This window comes from Scleropages formosus, chromosome 16 (assembly GCF_900964775.1).
Source record: "Scleropages formosus chromosome 16, fSclFor1.1, whole genome shotgun sequence".
Taxonomy (NCBI): domain Eukaryota; kingdom Metazoa; phylum Chordata; class Actinopteri; order Osteoglossiformes; family Osteoglossidae; genus Scleropages; species Scleropages formosus.
In genome coordinates, this window is record NC_041821.1 from 22,209,097 (window position 1) to 22,224,000 (window position 14,904).

General features: G+C 40.2%; 2 protein-coding genes across 3 annotated transcripts; one reads left to right on the forward strand and one right to left on the reverse strand.

Moving 5' to 3' along the window:
• Nucleotides 1-1,191: 1,191 nt before the first annotated feature.
• Nucleotides 1,192-7,309, reverse strand: dpcd (deleted in primary ciliary dyskinesia homolog (mouse)). Of its 2 annotated transcripts, none has more exons than XM_018750825.1 (6): nucleotides 7,213-7,309; nucleotides 6,951-7,031; nucleotides 6,720-6,844; nucleotides 6,478-6,611; nucleotides 3,129-3,231; nucleotides 1,192-2,208 (listed from the first exon to the last, which is right to left on the reverse strand). In XM_018750825.1, the coding sequence occupies exons 1-6, from the start codon at nucleotides 7,274-7,276 to the stop codon at nucleotides 2,104-2,106; spliced, it is 612 nt and encodes a 203-aa protein (XP_018606341.1). In that variant the 5' UTR covers nucleotides 7,277-7,309; the 3' UTR covers nucleotides 1,192-2,103. The 2 variants fall into 2 exon arrangements, with proteins under 2 accessions (XP_018606341.1, XP_018606342.1); XM_018750826.1 differs by lacking the exon at nucleotides 1,192-2,208 and adding an exon at nucleotides 2,564-2,587.
• A 182-nt stretch (nucleotides 7,310-7,491) lies between these two features.
• poll (polymerase (DNA directed), lambda) lies at nucleotides 7,492-13,204 on the forward strand. Its single transcript, XM_018750855.2, has 9 exons — nucleotides 7,492-7,584; nucleotides 7,935-8,049; nucleotides 8,177-8,474; nucleotides 9,082-9,202; nucleotides 9,375-9,668; nucleotides 10,576-10,749; nucleotides 11,625-11,753; nucleotides 12,472-12,640; nucleotides 12,740-13,204. The coding sequence occupies exons 1-9, from the start codon at nucleotides 7,492-7,494 to the stop codon at nucleotides 13,099-13,101; spliced, it is 1,755 nt and encodes a 584-aa protein (XP_018606371.2). The 3' UTR covers nucleotides 13,102-13,204.
• The last annotated feature ends 1,700 nt before the right edge of the window (nucleotides 13,205-14,904 follow it).

A 14,904-nucleotide genomic window follows, 5' to 3' on the forward strand; every position in this document is an offset into this window, starting at 1 on the left:
ACTTATTTATTGCTAATAACTGCACCGTTTTGGATAATAACCCGAAAAGGTGGACTTGGCCTCAGCTGCAGCTCTACATTTCACAGTGTATTTGACACACTCCCTGACATTACAGATGTTACGTTTGTTACTTCCTTGATGCTGTTACTTAGCCTTGTCATATTTTACTCAAATCAGGGACAGCTGGTAGCATAGTAGTTAGAACAACTGCCTTTACACCCACAGGTTGCAGGTTTGAGTCTTACCTCCAGCTGTAGAACCCTTGAGCAACGTACTTACCCTGAATTGCTCCAGTAAAATTACCCAGCTGTATAAGTGGGTAAATAATTGTAACCTTAACATTGTAAGTTGTTTTGGAGAAGTGTCAGCTAAATGAATAAATGTAAATTGCAATTAAAATCATAATTAAGCCCAGACATTGGCCTGAATGTGCAGCAACATACAAACTCATTGTGATTGTGTCCACCATGTCATGTCTTGGGTAGAAGTGTTAGGACATGAGTTATAGTCTCCCCCACCAATGAAAAAGCTGGATGTGTTCTCAAAACCACATGAACTGGATTCCAGGATTGAGCTTAAAAGCACTGTGGAGTGAGTTTAGATACCAAAGGTATCTGAAAACCTCGATTTTACCCCATTACAATCATTTCCCGCATATGGCACCAAAAGCATGGTACCCTGTCCAATGTGTATGTATTGTTATGCTGCTGCCTAACTACCGGGAGAGCTGGTAGCGTAAAGGTCGCAAGTTCGATTCCCACCTGTGGCTGTATTACCCTCCAGCAAGGTACTTTCCCTGAAATTGCTCTAGTAAAATTACCAAGCTGTGTAAATAATTGGAAGTAGCTTAACACTGTACGTTGCTTTAGAGAAAAGCATCAGCAAAATTAAGAAATCTAATGTAACTGTATAATAATAAATGAATAATGTAAATTAATTGTTAGCACTCACTGTCTAAACTTACACAGCTTATTTTCATCTCACCAGATAACTGTCACAGCTCGTAATCTGAAACACGCAAAGTCGCTCCGTTTTCACACAACGAGCTTCGATAGGTATGCTTATTAAACGTTTACCTATTGCTCGAACATCAGAAGGTGGCAGAACCCAGCGTCGGGGGTAAAATCTCACACCGCAGGTATGAAACAAGTAAAAATAAAGCTTGTTATGAAAGCGTCTCCCTTTCAGACATATTTACTTAACACTCAGTGTGGAAAGCAGTCAAAAGTCTTACATCATCAGTGTTGACGAAGTTTAAAACAACAGCTAGCAGTGCACTTTCTATTATAATTCAACAGAACACACACAGTAAGTCGCTTGGAAGAATATGTAATGTGGCTGTAATGAAAACTATCCGTGAGCAACCGAGCAAGTGTGTGTGAAAAGACTGGGGCAAGGTGAACCGTTTGTGTTCTTGAAAACACACTAAAGCTTCGAGCTTTGAAGTCCATGGGGTAAGGGCCACACACAATAAAGCGAGGACCCTCAGGGGGGAAAAAGGTCATTGTTCTTTAAAAGTACGGGTGGCCAGGATCCACGGAACAAACCACACATACGCCACTCGTAGGGCTCGCAAGTGGAATACCACCTTAAAAAGGTTGTTCCGCATTTCAGTAGGCCATTTTTACAGCACTTTAGGGGTACTTAACAGGGGTTACACATCACTGTTAGTCCAGCGGCCTGTCAAAACATGCCCCGCCATTGTTAATGCCGAGCAAATGAAAACATGTTTTTTTTTTATTCTATTGTCGTTAAAGTCCTCGGATTTTCTGCATTTGAAGATCAAATAGAACGGAATTATCAGGTTACACTTTGCTCGGTTTAACCCAGCCAACCGCACGTTGTCGGGCTTTTTTTTACATTAAAGTCAGATGGGCCAAACAAAACCAGTTTAATACATCTTCATTTCGAAATATGTTATTTAAACAACACTTTCAGAGAGAAAAAAGGGGAAAAAAAGGAACACAGCCAATGAGCATTTAGATGACAATTTTCATCTCCCAAATACACGATAAATACCTAAACAGAGGAATTTGAGCAGCTGTGGTGCATTTCAAGCATTTTAAGACAATGTCTGACGCATGTCTCTGTCTCTGCCGCTCCTCACTGCGTTTTGCAGTCTCCGTCTCCATCGTTGACACTTTTTATCTTCTTCACATTTCTCAGCAGTTCCTGCTCAAGGGTGAGAATCTCCTTGGGTTTCTTATACTGTATGTAAAATGAAGGAAAGAAAACATCGATTAACAAACCTTACCCGTACATCAGACGCAGATATAGGGTGACGTTTGCAGTTCGAATCTGCTGAACTCATCGCGCAGCCCACCTCGCATCTCCTTCCGCAAACATAAGACTAGATACCTCAGCTACGCATTTTATGAACACCCATTCTAAATAGATATATATACAATCAACAGCAGAAATCATAAGGTAATCAGGAATTATACTGACAATATACACTTTCAGCATAACGTTCTCACCTGAAAAATTGTCCTGTTCATAGCTATTCTGAGGTCAACGTAACAAGTGAACTGCCACTCGAAAACTATGTCGGAACTCATTGACTGCTACGCCAAAAGTATAACATTTACTGTAACACATAAGGGAGACAGACAGTATTAATTTTGTCATACTGGTAATGTACATTATGCCTTCTATAAAACTGTGCACACAGTGTGAAACAAAACAATAACAAATACTGAGCAGAAATGTTTTGTTTTCTTGTTCTGTTTATGCTGTTATGTCATTTTTCATTAACTGAAACTTCCAAAGGTCCCAGGTGTCTTTCGGGGCATCTTTGGCGGAAACTTGGGAGGACAGCATGCTCCTTTTCGAATGGCACGCCTTTTCAATTTGAAGGCAGAGTTACTTTGTGTCCGCAAGACTCAAAGCAAAGAAACGGACAAATTACCCATATAATCTTTCCGAACGAGAGACACTGACTCATGCTAGTCTTTCTGTAATCTGTGAAAACATCAGGGAATTTTAGGTGAGCCTTTCCTGAACAGTATTTTCATACTGTGGTCATTCAGCTGCACAGGGAAATTAAAGAAATAAACTGTGTAGGGTGCAAAGGCTGCGTTCCTCTCATGACAGACACCCCTAAGCTCACTCGTAAATTCGGCACTTACGCTGATGATTAAAGTGTTGTTTGCATGGGTGAAGGTGAGGGCGGAGCTCTCCAGCGGCAGCTGGCACCTGTCCATATCCGGAATGGAGAACTTCTTATAATACCTGAAAAACATACTCGGTTTAACACTGGGATCTCAAATACTGGCTGAACGCCACAAATGCTGGTATGTCACACACCTGAAAAAGTTTTGAAAAAAAATGGAAATTACATCAGAGTCATTCCATGAAAAGTAATGGAATACAGCAGATAATGAGGGACAAAGAAATTCCTATAAAACAACAATACAGTTTAATGGCTTTAACATCATCTCCCAAAGGAGACATTGCTATTTGTAGGCCACTCCCCTAAGTGGTGTGCAGCTCAGCGTGGACTGTGATCTCTTAACCCCCATAGACACTAGTAGTCCTTCTATGTCACCGTTGACCTTTGCGGTAAAAACAGGATGGGCTGAGGTCAGTGGAAGTTATTGAGCAAAACTCCGCAGACTTTGAAAGCCATATCCAGAAGAATGCTAAGATGATCCCTCTGCTTTCAGGGGAAGGGAGTAAAATCCTTCACTGCAGCTGAAAGAGAAACATAAATATATATCGTACAAGGGGGATTAAACTGAAATTCGAATTCACATTTTTTGTCTTGCTCATTCAGAGACCTTGCTTCAGCGTAGCGTTAAGTATCACCGGAAACAGCTCGCTGACGTACACTGTCCCGCAGCGTTGAAAGCATAAGGTTTTGTGTTGCAGGCAGCAGAGGTTAAAAGTGAGGTGCAAATCTGAATGTCCCACGTTGATGTGAAAGGTCGCCAGTGACTTCACGCAATGGAAAGAGCAGCTGAGCCCCTCACTTCTAGTACCAACTTGAGGGAGCGTCGAGAAATGAAGTCTTCGCAGGGAAAGGGGCAACCCTGGGGCAAAACAGAGATCTGCCCTGTTTCACTTAAAAATAAAAGCTTTTCAGAGTGATTCCTGTTGTAGGCAGAACGGGGATTTGTGGGATTAACTGGTACACCCGAGAAACATGAAGGACAGGAAAGATAAACATTTTTTTCTCCCGACTATATTATCATTTATTCCTCTTTTTCTAGCCAAGGTGTTCTTGAAGTGGTCTCAGTGATCAGCGTGGCACTTGTCTGTACGTGTACCCTACGCTCTGTAATTAGAGGACAGCCTTGGGATAAAGGATGTTTCACAGGCCTCCTTTGCACCTGTATAAATCACAACAAATCACAGAGACAATTTAAGCTACAGGTGACAGGTGATGGGTGAAGCAATGCTTTACATTCTTTTTGGATTCCAAACATTACTACAACTCACACTTTTATTAAATCTCTGTCACACACTCTTTGAGATCATTAATACCAAGAATGCCACATTCGAAACCCTTTACGATGTTTTACCAACATTTTGTTCACAAGTGGCTAAATCTGTATCAGATTATCCATACAAGTATCACCAATAACATAGCAGACACCTTTACAATACCTGTTTGTGAATAACCACACACTCTATATGAAAAAAATCTGTACCATGGACGTGATACAATGATCTGTCAAATAAAACACAGACTGATATGTGACCCTCTAAAGACCACAAACAGCATACTCAAAAGAACATCTGAGGACAAATCATGTGTGATAGAGGGTGGAACCAACCACTGTTTCAAGGTGACAGATCAACCGCTGATGTGGTCACTGGCTAATCACAGTTTTTAGATCCTCTGTGTAAGCATATTCCCAGGACAAATTCTGGGCAAACCCTGGAAAGCCGCACTATCACATTGTGCAAGCAAACTGCTAAACAAGTGAAAGAAAATCCCAAAAGTCACCTTGGAAAGAACCTAAGAAGCCAGCAGTTCTGTCGAGAAAAGGCAATTCAAATTTAATTCTGATCGATCCACAGGTCAACTCAGAGCATCAGTCACATGGGACAGGATACAATTCTCCAGTAATTAATGAGAGCAATTGATATACATGATATGCACTGAGGTGTTTATTGCAGGGGGGGGCACAGTGGTGCAGTGGGTTGGACCGGGTCCTGCTCTCCAGTGGGCCTGGGGTTCGAGTCCCGCTTGGGGTGCCTTGCGATGGAGTGGCGTCCCGTCCTGGGTGTGTCCACTCCCCCTCCAGCCCTATGCCCTGTGTTGCCGGGTTAGGCTCCGGCTCCCCGCGACCCCGTATGGAGCAAGCGGTTTAGATAATGTGTGTATGTGTGTGTGTGTTTATTGCAATGACTTACAGTAACAAAAAATCTTTTTAAGTCGGCATTTAAACGTTACTAATACAGTCATTCTTTCAGAGTCCTTGAATTCAGACAATTCCGTGCAAACATTTGTATTCCAGAAAGCATCACGGTACCCTTAGTGCTCTTTCTTTAGTCAAAATTAAGTAATAAATCAACCGTGTTGTCTTCTCTCAGGAAAGAGATTTTTATGTGGAACATACATGCAATAAGTGTGGCATACTTACATGTGCATGGGGATATGCTGACAGATTACCTTCCGGAAACTAGTTATTATGATTCTGAGAGAATGTTATATGCTAATAATATATAAATAATTTACCTTTTGTGTGATTACTATTACATTATTAATCATTATTGTTTGGATCCCCAAATTTGTTAGTGTAGCCATTTATGCTCCTAATCATAGTCACAGAACAGAAATGAATACACTAATTTTAGAAGCTAAGAAAACCGCTGACTCCTGAAGGGTGAGTACTCTGTACTGTCACACAGGCCACGCAGGGATCTTTAGTCAAATACTGCCACCTGTGGGGCGAGTAGGGGGGGCAGTGTACAGTGTACGGAGTGCCTGCACTTGGGAAGAAAAATAAGGTCACGACTTTTATTTTTACTTCCTTAATTTATGCCCTGAAAAAATCACATCTACTATGCAAGCTCAAAGTACTATGACAAAAAGCTCACGTTCAGAGACCAGCAACTGGTCAGATGTTCTTGGCAGATTTTAAAGTGAAGGTTAAATTTTTCACTGGATGGGTGTCCAAATATATTCTTCACTCCTCTGAGCTCGAATTGTGCTGCTAATTTTGATATAGCTGGCAAAGGGAATTTTCCAGGTCTTTTGGGGCAGCGGGTACTACGGTGACTAGGGCTATCCTCTAAGAATGCGGTTTCCATTACAAATCCGTCTACAGCTATTTATCACGGTATTGACCATGAATTATTGCGGTAAGCATATTCTACTGTTTCGATGGGGAAATCAAACGTGAATTCTTGTAAAGGTGCTTCTGTAACATTGTAAGTTTCCTTGGGGAAAAGCATCATCTTAATAAAGGTTAATAAAAAGAGACCTATAGAATCATTGAATTATTTATTCCATATCACAAGACTTACTTTTTGTTTGTTGTTCTGATGATGCAACAGCGTTCCTTGGGCTCAACAGAAACCATGTAGACATCTTTTGGGTAGGGAAGGTTCCGGATTCTCCACTGAAAACTGGTTTTGGTGTCTTTGCGCATGAACAGGGGCTGAAGGGGAAATTAGCAAAGATCAAAATTATTATCAACCTAGAAAGCATGTTTATTCATTGGAATGACATTCATGAAATGATTTCTTCTGTAAAAAGAGAGACATACATTTGAAGAGTTTTCCTTGATCACATGAGGCTCCAACACAGACTCTACAGAAAGAGCAGGTTCTCCAACTTCTACTTCCCATGGTCCCTGTGCTCCCACTGCATTCTTTTTACGCCACTTTCGTACTTCAGGAAAAAAAGGTTCAAACATATTGCTGATAAAACACAAGGAGGTCCGTGGAAACTTTCAATCTACCTCCTCAATCTTGATGCATGCAGAAGTTGAACTTACCGAGAAGCTCATCAGTGTTCATTTCATACTCTTCTGCCAGTTCCTTCCCGTCAGAAAACAGATAGTGCACTTTTCTTTTCCCTGAAAGAGTTTTTAATTTGTTAGTACATGATGATAAATAATCCGATCGTGGATGTGGAAACAGGTAAACAAGTATGTTCACAGATGCAGGTGTAATCATCATTTAAACAAAGCACACGAATATACTTGCAACTATTTGTTCATATAATTAGTCATACACTCAAATGCATCATTTACTGACCATCGTGCACTAAAACAGTTTTTCTCGAAGCTTTCAGAAGGTCCGACCAGCTCTGGGTCGCCATGTTGACAAATACACGTCTCTGACAGGAAGCAACGCCTGTAACCTAGGCAACAAGTGATCAGCTCCGCTAACAAAACAAAAAAAACCTCATTATTAAAATAAAGTAAACTCTATTTACTGTTTTAACGGCACTTTTGAATGACTCAGTTAAACGTCATTAAGAAAAATTAAAAGCAACCGAAAGGACAATTTTCATCAAAGTAATGTTTCCGGTTTATGAACCCGGAAGTTTTCCGTTTTTTAAATCTCTGTTTTTTTTTTTTTTTAAACTCACGTGCCTGTGTTGTGTTGCTGCTCTCCAAAAAAGAGGTTGTATTTTAAATCTTATATATTATAGTCATTAGACTGGTATTATATATATTTTATATCGTTAATGTAGTGAAGTCAGTGGCGCTGAGGAAAAATATTAGTGTTATCGTAAGAGCACTTTATAATTTAAATTGCTAATTTTTTTTTTTTACTAGTATCTAGTATTTTACAGCTTGTTTTGCTAATTTTATCATGGTAACAGCAAAATTGTTGAGAAGCTTAAGGTCCTTATCCAATTCATCACGAGTTGCTCAAGTAAATTGCATAAATATATCTTTTGGAAAGAAAAATGACAATAATTTAAACTGAATTGAGTGAGGGTGTGATTTCTTTTTGGTTTCTCTCTGCAGATGGCACTGCCTGGCATTGTAAAAGCCTTCCCAAAAGTGAAGAGACAGAGTGGAGATGAACTTGAAGGGAAAGAAGGGCCTCCAGGCAAAAAGAAAAGCGAGGATGCAGTAACAGGTAAATAATCATTTGTCAATCATATGAAGATATCCAGTCGTTTCAGTAGGTGCATAGTGATGGGGGGTGGGGTGGCATGCTCTGCCTCTGTATTAGTGTAATTCTGACATTGTCCATTTCATTCTAGGAAATTTCTTTAAAGGAGTGTCAGTACACATACTCCCAGCTGGTATTGGGAATGCCCGCTGTAAAATATTTGAGAAGCAGGTCTCCCAAAATGGTGGACTGGTTGAGCCTACCTTCTGTCCCAGTGTCACTCATGTCATTCTGGATGATTCCATGGACTTTGATCGTGCCTTGCGCCTGCTGAAGGTGGAGAGACTTCCTTTGTCAGTGCAGCTGGTAAAGAGTTCCTGGCTTAGTCTGTGCATTACAGAGAAGACATTGCTCAGCACTTCAAACTACAGCCTCCCCATACCTAGCAGGTATAAAGAAACTTTGCTCTTGTCAGCATTCCACCTGTCTCAGTTGTTGCTTTTTTCCATTTCATATTTTCAAGATGTGTTTCAAGCTTCTTTATAATGCTAATCTGACATCTTATTAGTTTCAAGGCAGTCTTATTGAATCCCTCAAGGACTGAAGAAATGTATGATTAATGTTAACAGAATTGTGTTTCAAAAATATAACTGCAGAAACAAACTTAAACTTTACTCAAGAATTTTATTTTTAAAATTGTCTTATGCTGTGTAAGTAAAGTATCATGTTAATAAATGAGATGAGGGCTATTTAACCTGACTGCTTCATGGTCTGTGAATGGACTTCAGGGGGTTAGCACAGGCTTGCATAGAAAATATTAACCAAGTTAAAAAGAAAAAGAACATTTTTCTATGCTGCCACTAGCTGTGATGTAATTATGTGCAGCCTTTTCCAAATTTATGTAGGGACATTATTTTACGAGGGGGTCCTTAATTTTCAACTGCTTAAAGAGTCTGTTTCTCAGGAACGGTTATTTTAAAAAAAAAAAAAAAAATTCTGCTGTAAATATAGAAATTTGTTTTTTCTCATTCCCTTCTTTTACTTTTGATTTTTAAGTCAAGTGGAAAGCTTTGAAGGAGAAGCAAAAGAAGATTCATGTAGTGAAGTCCCAAGCTGCTCACTCTCAAAAGGAATTCCACCACCGCCTGAAGCAAAAGAGGATGATGTATTGCAACAAGTAGGTCAAATGGCAGCAGTTGTTAAATTAAAACTCTTGTTTCATAATGATCTAGTTGTCATGATTAAAGATTTCATTAATTGGTTTTATTCGTTCTAGAAGAAGAGTTGCTTTTGAAAGGAAGGTTGGTCAATAACATGACTTAACAGCTTTTTTTTTTTAATTTCAAAAGATATCAGGTGAGAGAGAGGAAGATGATGTCTCACAAAATGATCTTGATGCCCTCATCAAAGGGCTCAATCCCAAGAGTGAGATATTGCCCTTGGAACAGAAACCCACTCTAGAGAAGTGGGTTTGTGCTCAGTCTTCTCTCTCTAAAACTGAAAATTATAACAAGCACATCACAGACAAGCTGGAGCTCTTGGCCAAGGCTTACACACATCAAGGGGATAAGTGGAGATCACTTAGTTACTCAAAAGCTGTCAGTGCACTTAAGAGCTACCACAAACCCATTACTTCATTTGAGGTGAGTTGTTTTTCCAAAATATCCTCTTCTTGAACTGTTAAAGTGTGTTGGGTATGGTCCTGATTCAATGTTTGTTACATATTTTACAACTGTTGTTCTTCACGGCAAACAATACATGACATCAGAAACTATTATTTATAATATAGTGATGGCTGTGTTTCATTAACATTATTACTATGTTTCTACAGTGGCAGGGGACACCATAGAGCCCTGTTTGCTTAGAAAAAGTGCACCTAGTGCTTTATGTATGGTCTCTGGGCCATTTTGTTCAGCAGGATAGAATGGCTGGAAAACATGAGTATACGTAGTCAAAATGTGTCATGAGGTGTTTGGCAGGAGTCTACAACTGGGGCAGCTGGTAGCATAGTGGTTGGAACTGCTGCCTTTGGATCCAGATGTTGTGGGTTCAAATCCTATCTCTAGCTGTAGGACCTCTGAGCAAGGTACTGACCCTAAAATTGCTCTAATAAAATTACCCAGATGTAAACACCTTCTAGGTAATTTAACATTGTAAGTTTCCTTGGAGAAAAACATTAGCTGAAGGAGTAAACAGAAACATTATGCTTCCAGAGACATTTCTGTAATTCAGGCTTGTTTCTTTGAGGTACTTCTAAACATTGTAAAAAATTGGCTGGAGTTTCACTCAACTTTACTCATAGCCTACACTGCAAACTTCACTTCTTGCTTTGCTCTGCTTTTTATATCATTGTCAGGCTAGTGTGCTTTCAGAGTTTGAGTACAGTGGTGGGTGGTGACTATGCATATCGAAAATATGTATTACCCTTTGACCCTGTTGTACTTGCTATCCTTAGAAATGGGTTTTTAAATAAATTTATTTTTGCATTGTGTACTGAAAGTGTAACAGTTAAAGACTTTTTTTTTTTTTTTGGTGATTGCTGCTTGAAAGGAGGCTTGTAAGATCCAAGGTATTGGGAAACGAATGGCAGAAAAGATCATGGAAATCATGGAGAGTGGCCACCTTCGCAAGTTGGACTACATAGGAGAGGATGTTCCAGTACTAGAACTCTTCACCAATATCTGGGGTGCTGGTGCCAAGACTGCAAAGTTGTGGTATCAACAGGTTCGGCATACAGTGTTATAATTGTTATACAGTGGTTAATTAACATGATTTTTAGTGTGTCTTTCTGACGTTGAGCATAACCTAGAAAGGGGCAGCAGGTGTTGTAGTGGCTAGAGCTCCAAGCTTGTCCCAGAAGAACCAAGGTTTAAGTATGACACCCTGCTGCAGTACCCTTAAGCAAGGTATTTGCCTGAAATTCTCTGACTATCGATAATCACTTGTCCTAGTGGGCATGAGATGGTCTGAAGCCCATTACTACATTAGGCAGGGTACACACTTAATTGCTCCGGTTAAAATTTCCTGGTTGTATAAATGGGAAAATCATTGTAAGTTTCTTTGCTAAAATCTACCTTTGGAGAAAAGTCACAGCTAAATTAATAAATGTAAAAGAATTATGCTTTATGGTTTTAATGCTGGGGCCAGTGGGGACTTCAGTTCAGGTTCTCCATGCACTTTAACCAGGCAGAACAACTGTGCAGCAGGTAGCACTTATGCCTCATAGCTCCTGGGCTGTAGGTTTGAATCTGCCTGTTTGTAGTTTGCCTGTTGTCCCTCTTATACTCATGGGTTTCTACGTTGTGCTCTATTTTCCTACCACAATGTAAGGACACATGTTTCAGGAGAATTGGTGACTCTAAATTGCCCTTGGTGTGTTTTGTGTGAGCGAATGAGTGTCTGTATTATTGCTCTGCAGCTGATTGGTGTCCCATCCAGAGTATGCTTATCCTCACTCCCAGTGCTTCCAGGACTGGGTCTGAACCACCATGACCCTGCACTGTACAAGTGGTTATTGATAATTATCCATTATAAAAGGTGGGATGAATGGAGTTCTAACACTATTTAAAAATGTTTTTGTTGTTTCTCTATAATGTCAGGGCTTTCGCACTTTGGATGATATCCGCACTAAGGCTCAGCTGACCTCCCAGCAAAAAATAGGACTGAAGCATTATGACGATTTTCTAGACCGGATGCCAAGAGAAGAAGCTGCTGCTATTGAAAAAACAGTAATATGAATTCATTTACAGGCTACTTTTACTCTGAAGAATCTCTCTTGACCATTTTAATGTGTCTTTTTCTACAAAATATGTTGTCTCAAGTCTACAAGCATCACAGTCTAAGAGAGAAAAAAGTTATATTTACTTTAATCACATTCTTAACTTTTTTTTTTTTTTTTTTTGCTCCTTGAAATGCCTGTCCTTTTTTTTATATATAAGGATTAGTTGTCAGCAGTCTAAGCCACTCTTTGGGGCTACTAGAGAAAGGGGGTTGATTGAGGATTAATCATGTTGTGACCTTTCAGGCTGAAAACATGGATTTAAAGAGCTGTTGACTTCTCTGTAAGAATAAGGGATAGCATACTAATAAAGAAAAAGAATTGCAAATGCCATAAAAAGCAATATCGTTTTGTGCTTTTGGTAGTCTGAATTTAGATTACAATACTTTTTCTGTGTACAAAATCCAGCAGTTGGAAATATTTTCACTTTTAATGTCTCCTAGGGTATTTTTTTGAAACTTTGAATTGGGCAACAAGGCATGACCACCGCTCTTCTCCTAAAAGTATTGAATCATTCCACCAGTTAGCCTGTGATTATTTTTCTGATTGAACCTTGCATATAGTGTACTGTAAAGTACAGTGTGTATATGTGTATGTATTTGTGCAGGAATTGATATGTAATGATCTTTTAGGATTTGATAACTCAGTCTGTTGCTTTGTGCATGCAGGTAAGGGATGCTGCCCACTCCCTGAACCCAGGTCTGCTGGCCATTGCATGTGGCTCGTACCGTAGAGGGAAGGCAACCTGCGGAGATGTGGATGTTCTCATTACACACCCAGATGGAAAATCCCACAGGAATGTCTTCAGTAAAATACTACTAAACCTGCATCAGCATGGTATGTGCCATTTGCATTGCATTATAACTTTTATAGACATGTAGGAATTGTAAATGAATTAAGATTTCACGGTGCTGGGTGGGGATGTGTTCAATACAGGCTTTCTGACAGATGACCTCGTCAGCAACGAGGAGAATGGAGAACAAAAGAAGTATCTGGGTGTGTGCCGTCTACCGGGCCCCGGGCAGCGGCACCGGAGACTGGACATCATTGTAGTGCCATACAATGAGTTTGCCTGCGCGCTGCTGTACTTCACTGGATCTGCCTATTTCAACCGTTCCATGAGGGCCCTGGCCAAAACCAAGAAAATGAGCCTCTCGGAACACTCTCTCAACAAAGATGTGATGCGCCAGGGCAGCCTGAAGGTTTCTTCTGGAATCCCACTTTCCACACCAACAGAGAACGATGTCTTTACTTACCTTGGTATACCCTACAGGGAGCCCCATGAAAGGGACTGGTGATGAACTGACTGATAAGATCCCAAATGTGCTACCAGAAAAATGGAGCAACTTACATTTACATTTACTTATGTAGCAGATGCTTTTCTCCAGAGCAACTTCCAGTGAACTCTGTGTATTAATAGCCCACACACCTTATTCGCCAAGATGACTTAAGCTGCTAGATACACTGCTTACAATGGGTCGATCACTCATCCATTCATACATCAGAGAAACACTCTGTCACACGCACTATAACTGCAACTTCAAAGGATTACGATGTACAGTACCAGTCACACATTTGAGTACATATGGGCAACCTGGAGAATACTTGTATGGGAGGAACTCAACAGAAGAGTGAAAGCAAAATCACCCACGAGTTTCCTAAATTGCTGAGAACTCCTGCAGAAGAGTTGGCAAGACATGGCAGGTGATTTTCTGCTTAAACCTGTTAACCAAAGGCCTAGTGAAAAAAATCTAGATTTCAGCAAGTGTACTCAAATGTTCCACTAGTGCTGTATAATCTCATACCTCATGTATAAAGTTTAGTGTTCCAATTGTTAATTAAAATTGTAGTAAAAGTTTTGAGCAAAGTATTTTGACTACATTGAAAAATGTTTAAGGCTTTTTAAAATGTTTGATGTATGCTGCAGGGGGTGTGGTGGCGCAGTGGGTTGAGCCATAGTCCTCCTCTCCGGTGGGTCTGGGGTTCGAGTCCCGCTTGGGGTGCCTTGCGACGGACTGGCGTCCCGTCCTGGGTGTGTCCCCTCCCCCTCCGGCCTTACGCCCTGTGTTACCGGGTAGGCTCCGGTTCCCCGTGACCCCATATGGGATAAGCGGTTCAGGAAGTGTGTGTGTGTGTGTGTGTGTGTGTGCTGCAGAAAAGTATCAGTTTTACAGAACATGAAGTGAACAAAAGTGTGTTCGGAGTGCAAAAACAGTCAGTTTCACATGTGAAAAGATTAACGCAAATGTATACCAATGAATGTGTACATACTGAATAATTAATAAACACTATATTGTGAAACATGCTTTTTGGGTTTTTTTTCATTTTAAGTGTTGCCTGTTTCATTTCTCTGTCAATTTTTAGTTAGACTTATGTATCACTAGAAATGATTATAGCAAAATACTATACTTAAAGCACACATTGTATTGCTAACAGCAAAGCAGTATTAGTCTTTCAAAGGGAAATAACATCTTCACAGTGACTACTGTACATCAGCAGAAAATGCCATATAGACAATATATTAATACATGCAAATTATAAAAAAAAGTACTCCATTTTGATATACTTTTACTAAGACAAGATTAATTTTGCAGAAATTCTGCTGCAATCCTATGTCTTAGTATTCAGTTAAAATGAGTCAATTGCACACTTAATGCATTCAGTTCTGTATCAGTGACCATTGATAATCTTTCATAAATTAGGAAAAAGGACAGGTGTAACATGTTGTATCTTTTTGAAAATAATCTTTGCTTATGTTTCTGCAAAAATAAAATTATATATTATGTCCTTATATAGAATAATTAATACATATATATATTTAACAAGGGGGGGCGCGGTGGCGCGGTGGCGCAGTGGGTTGGACCATGGTCCTGCTCTCCAGTGGGTCTGGGGTTCGAGTCCCGCTTGGGGTGCCTTGCGATGGACTGGCGTCCCGTCCTGGGTGTGTCCCCTCCCCTTCCAGCCCTACGCCCTGTGTTACCGGGTAGGCTTCGGTTCCCCGTGACCCCGTATGGGACAAGCGGTTCCGAAAATGTGTGTGTGTGTGTGTGTGTGTGTGTGTGTGTATATTTAGCAAAATTACAAAGTACAAGAACAGTATA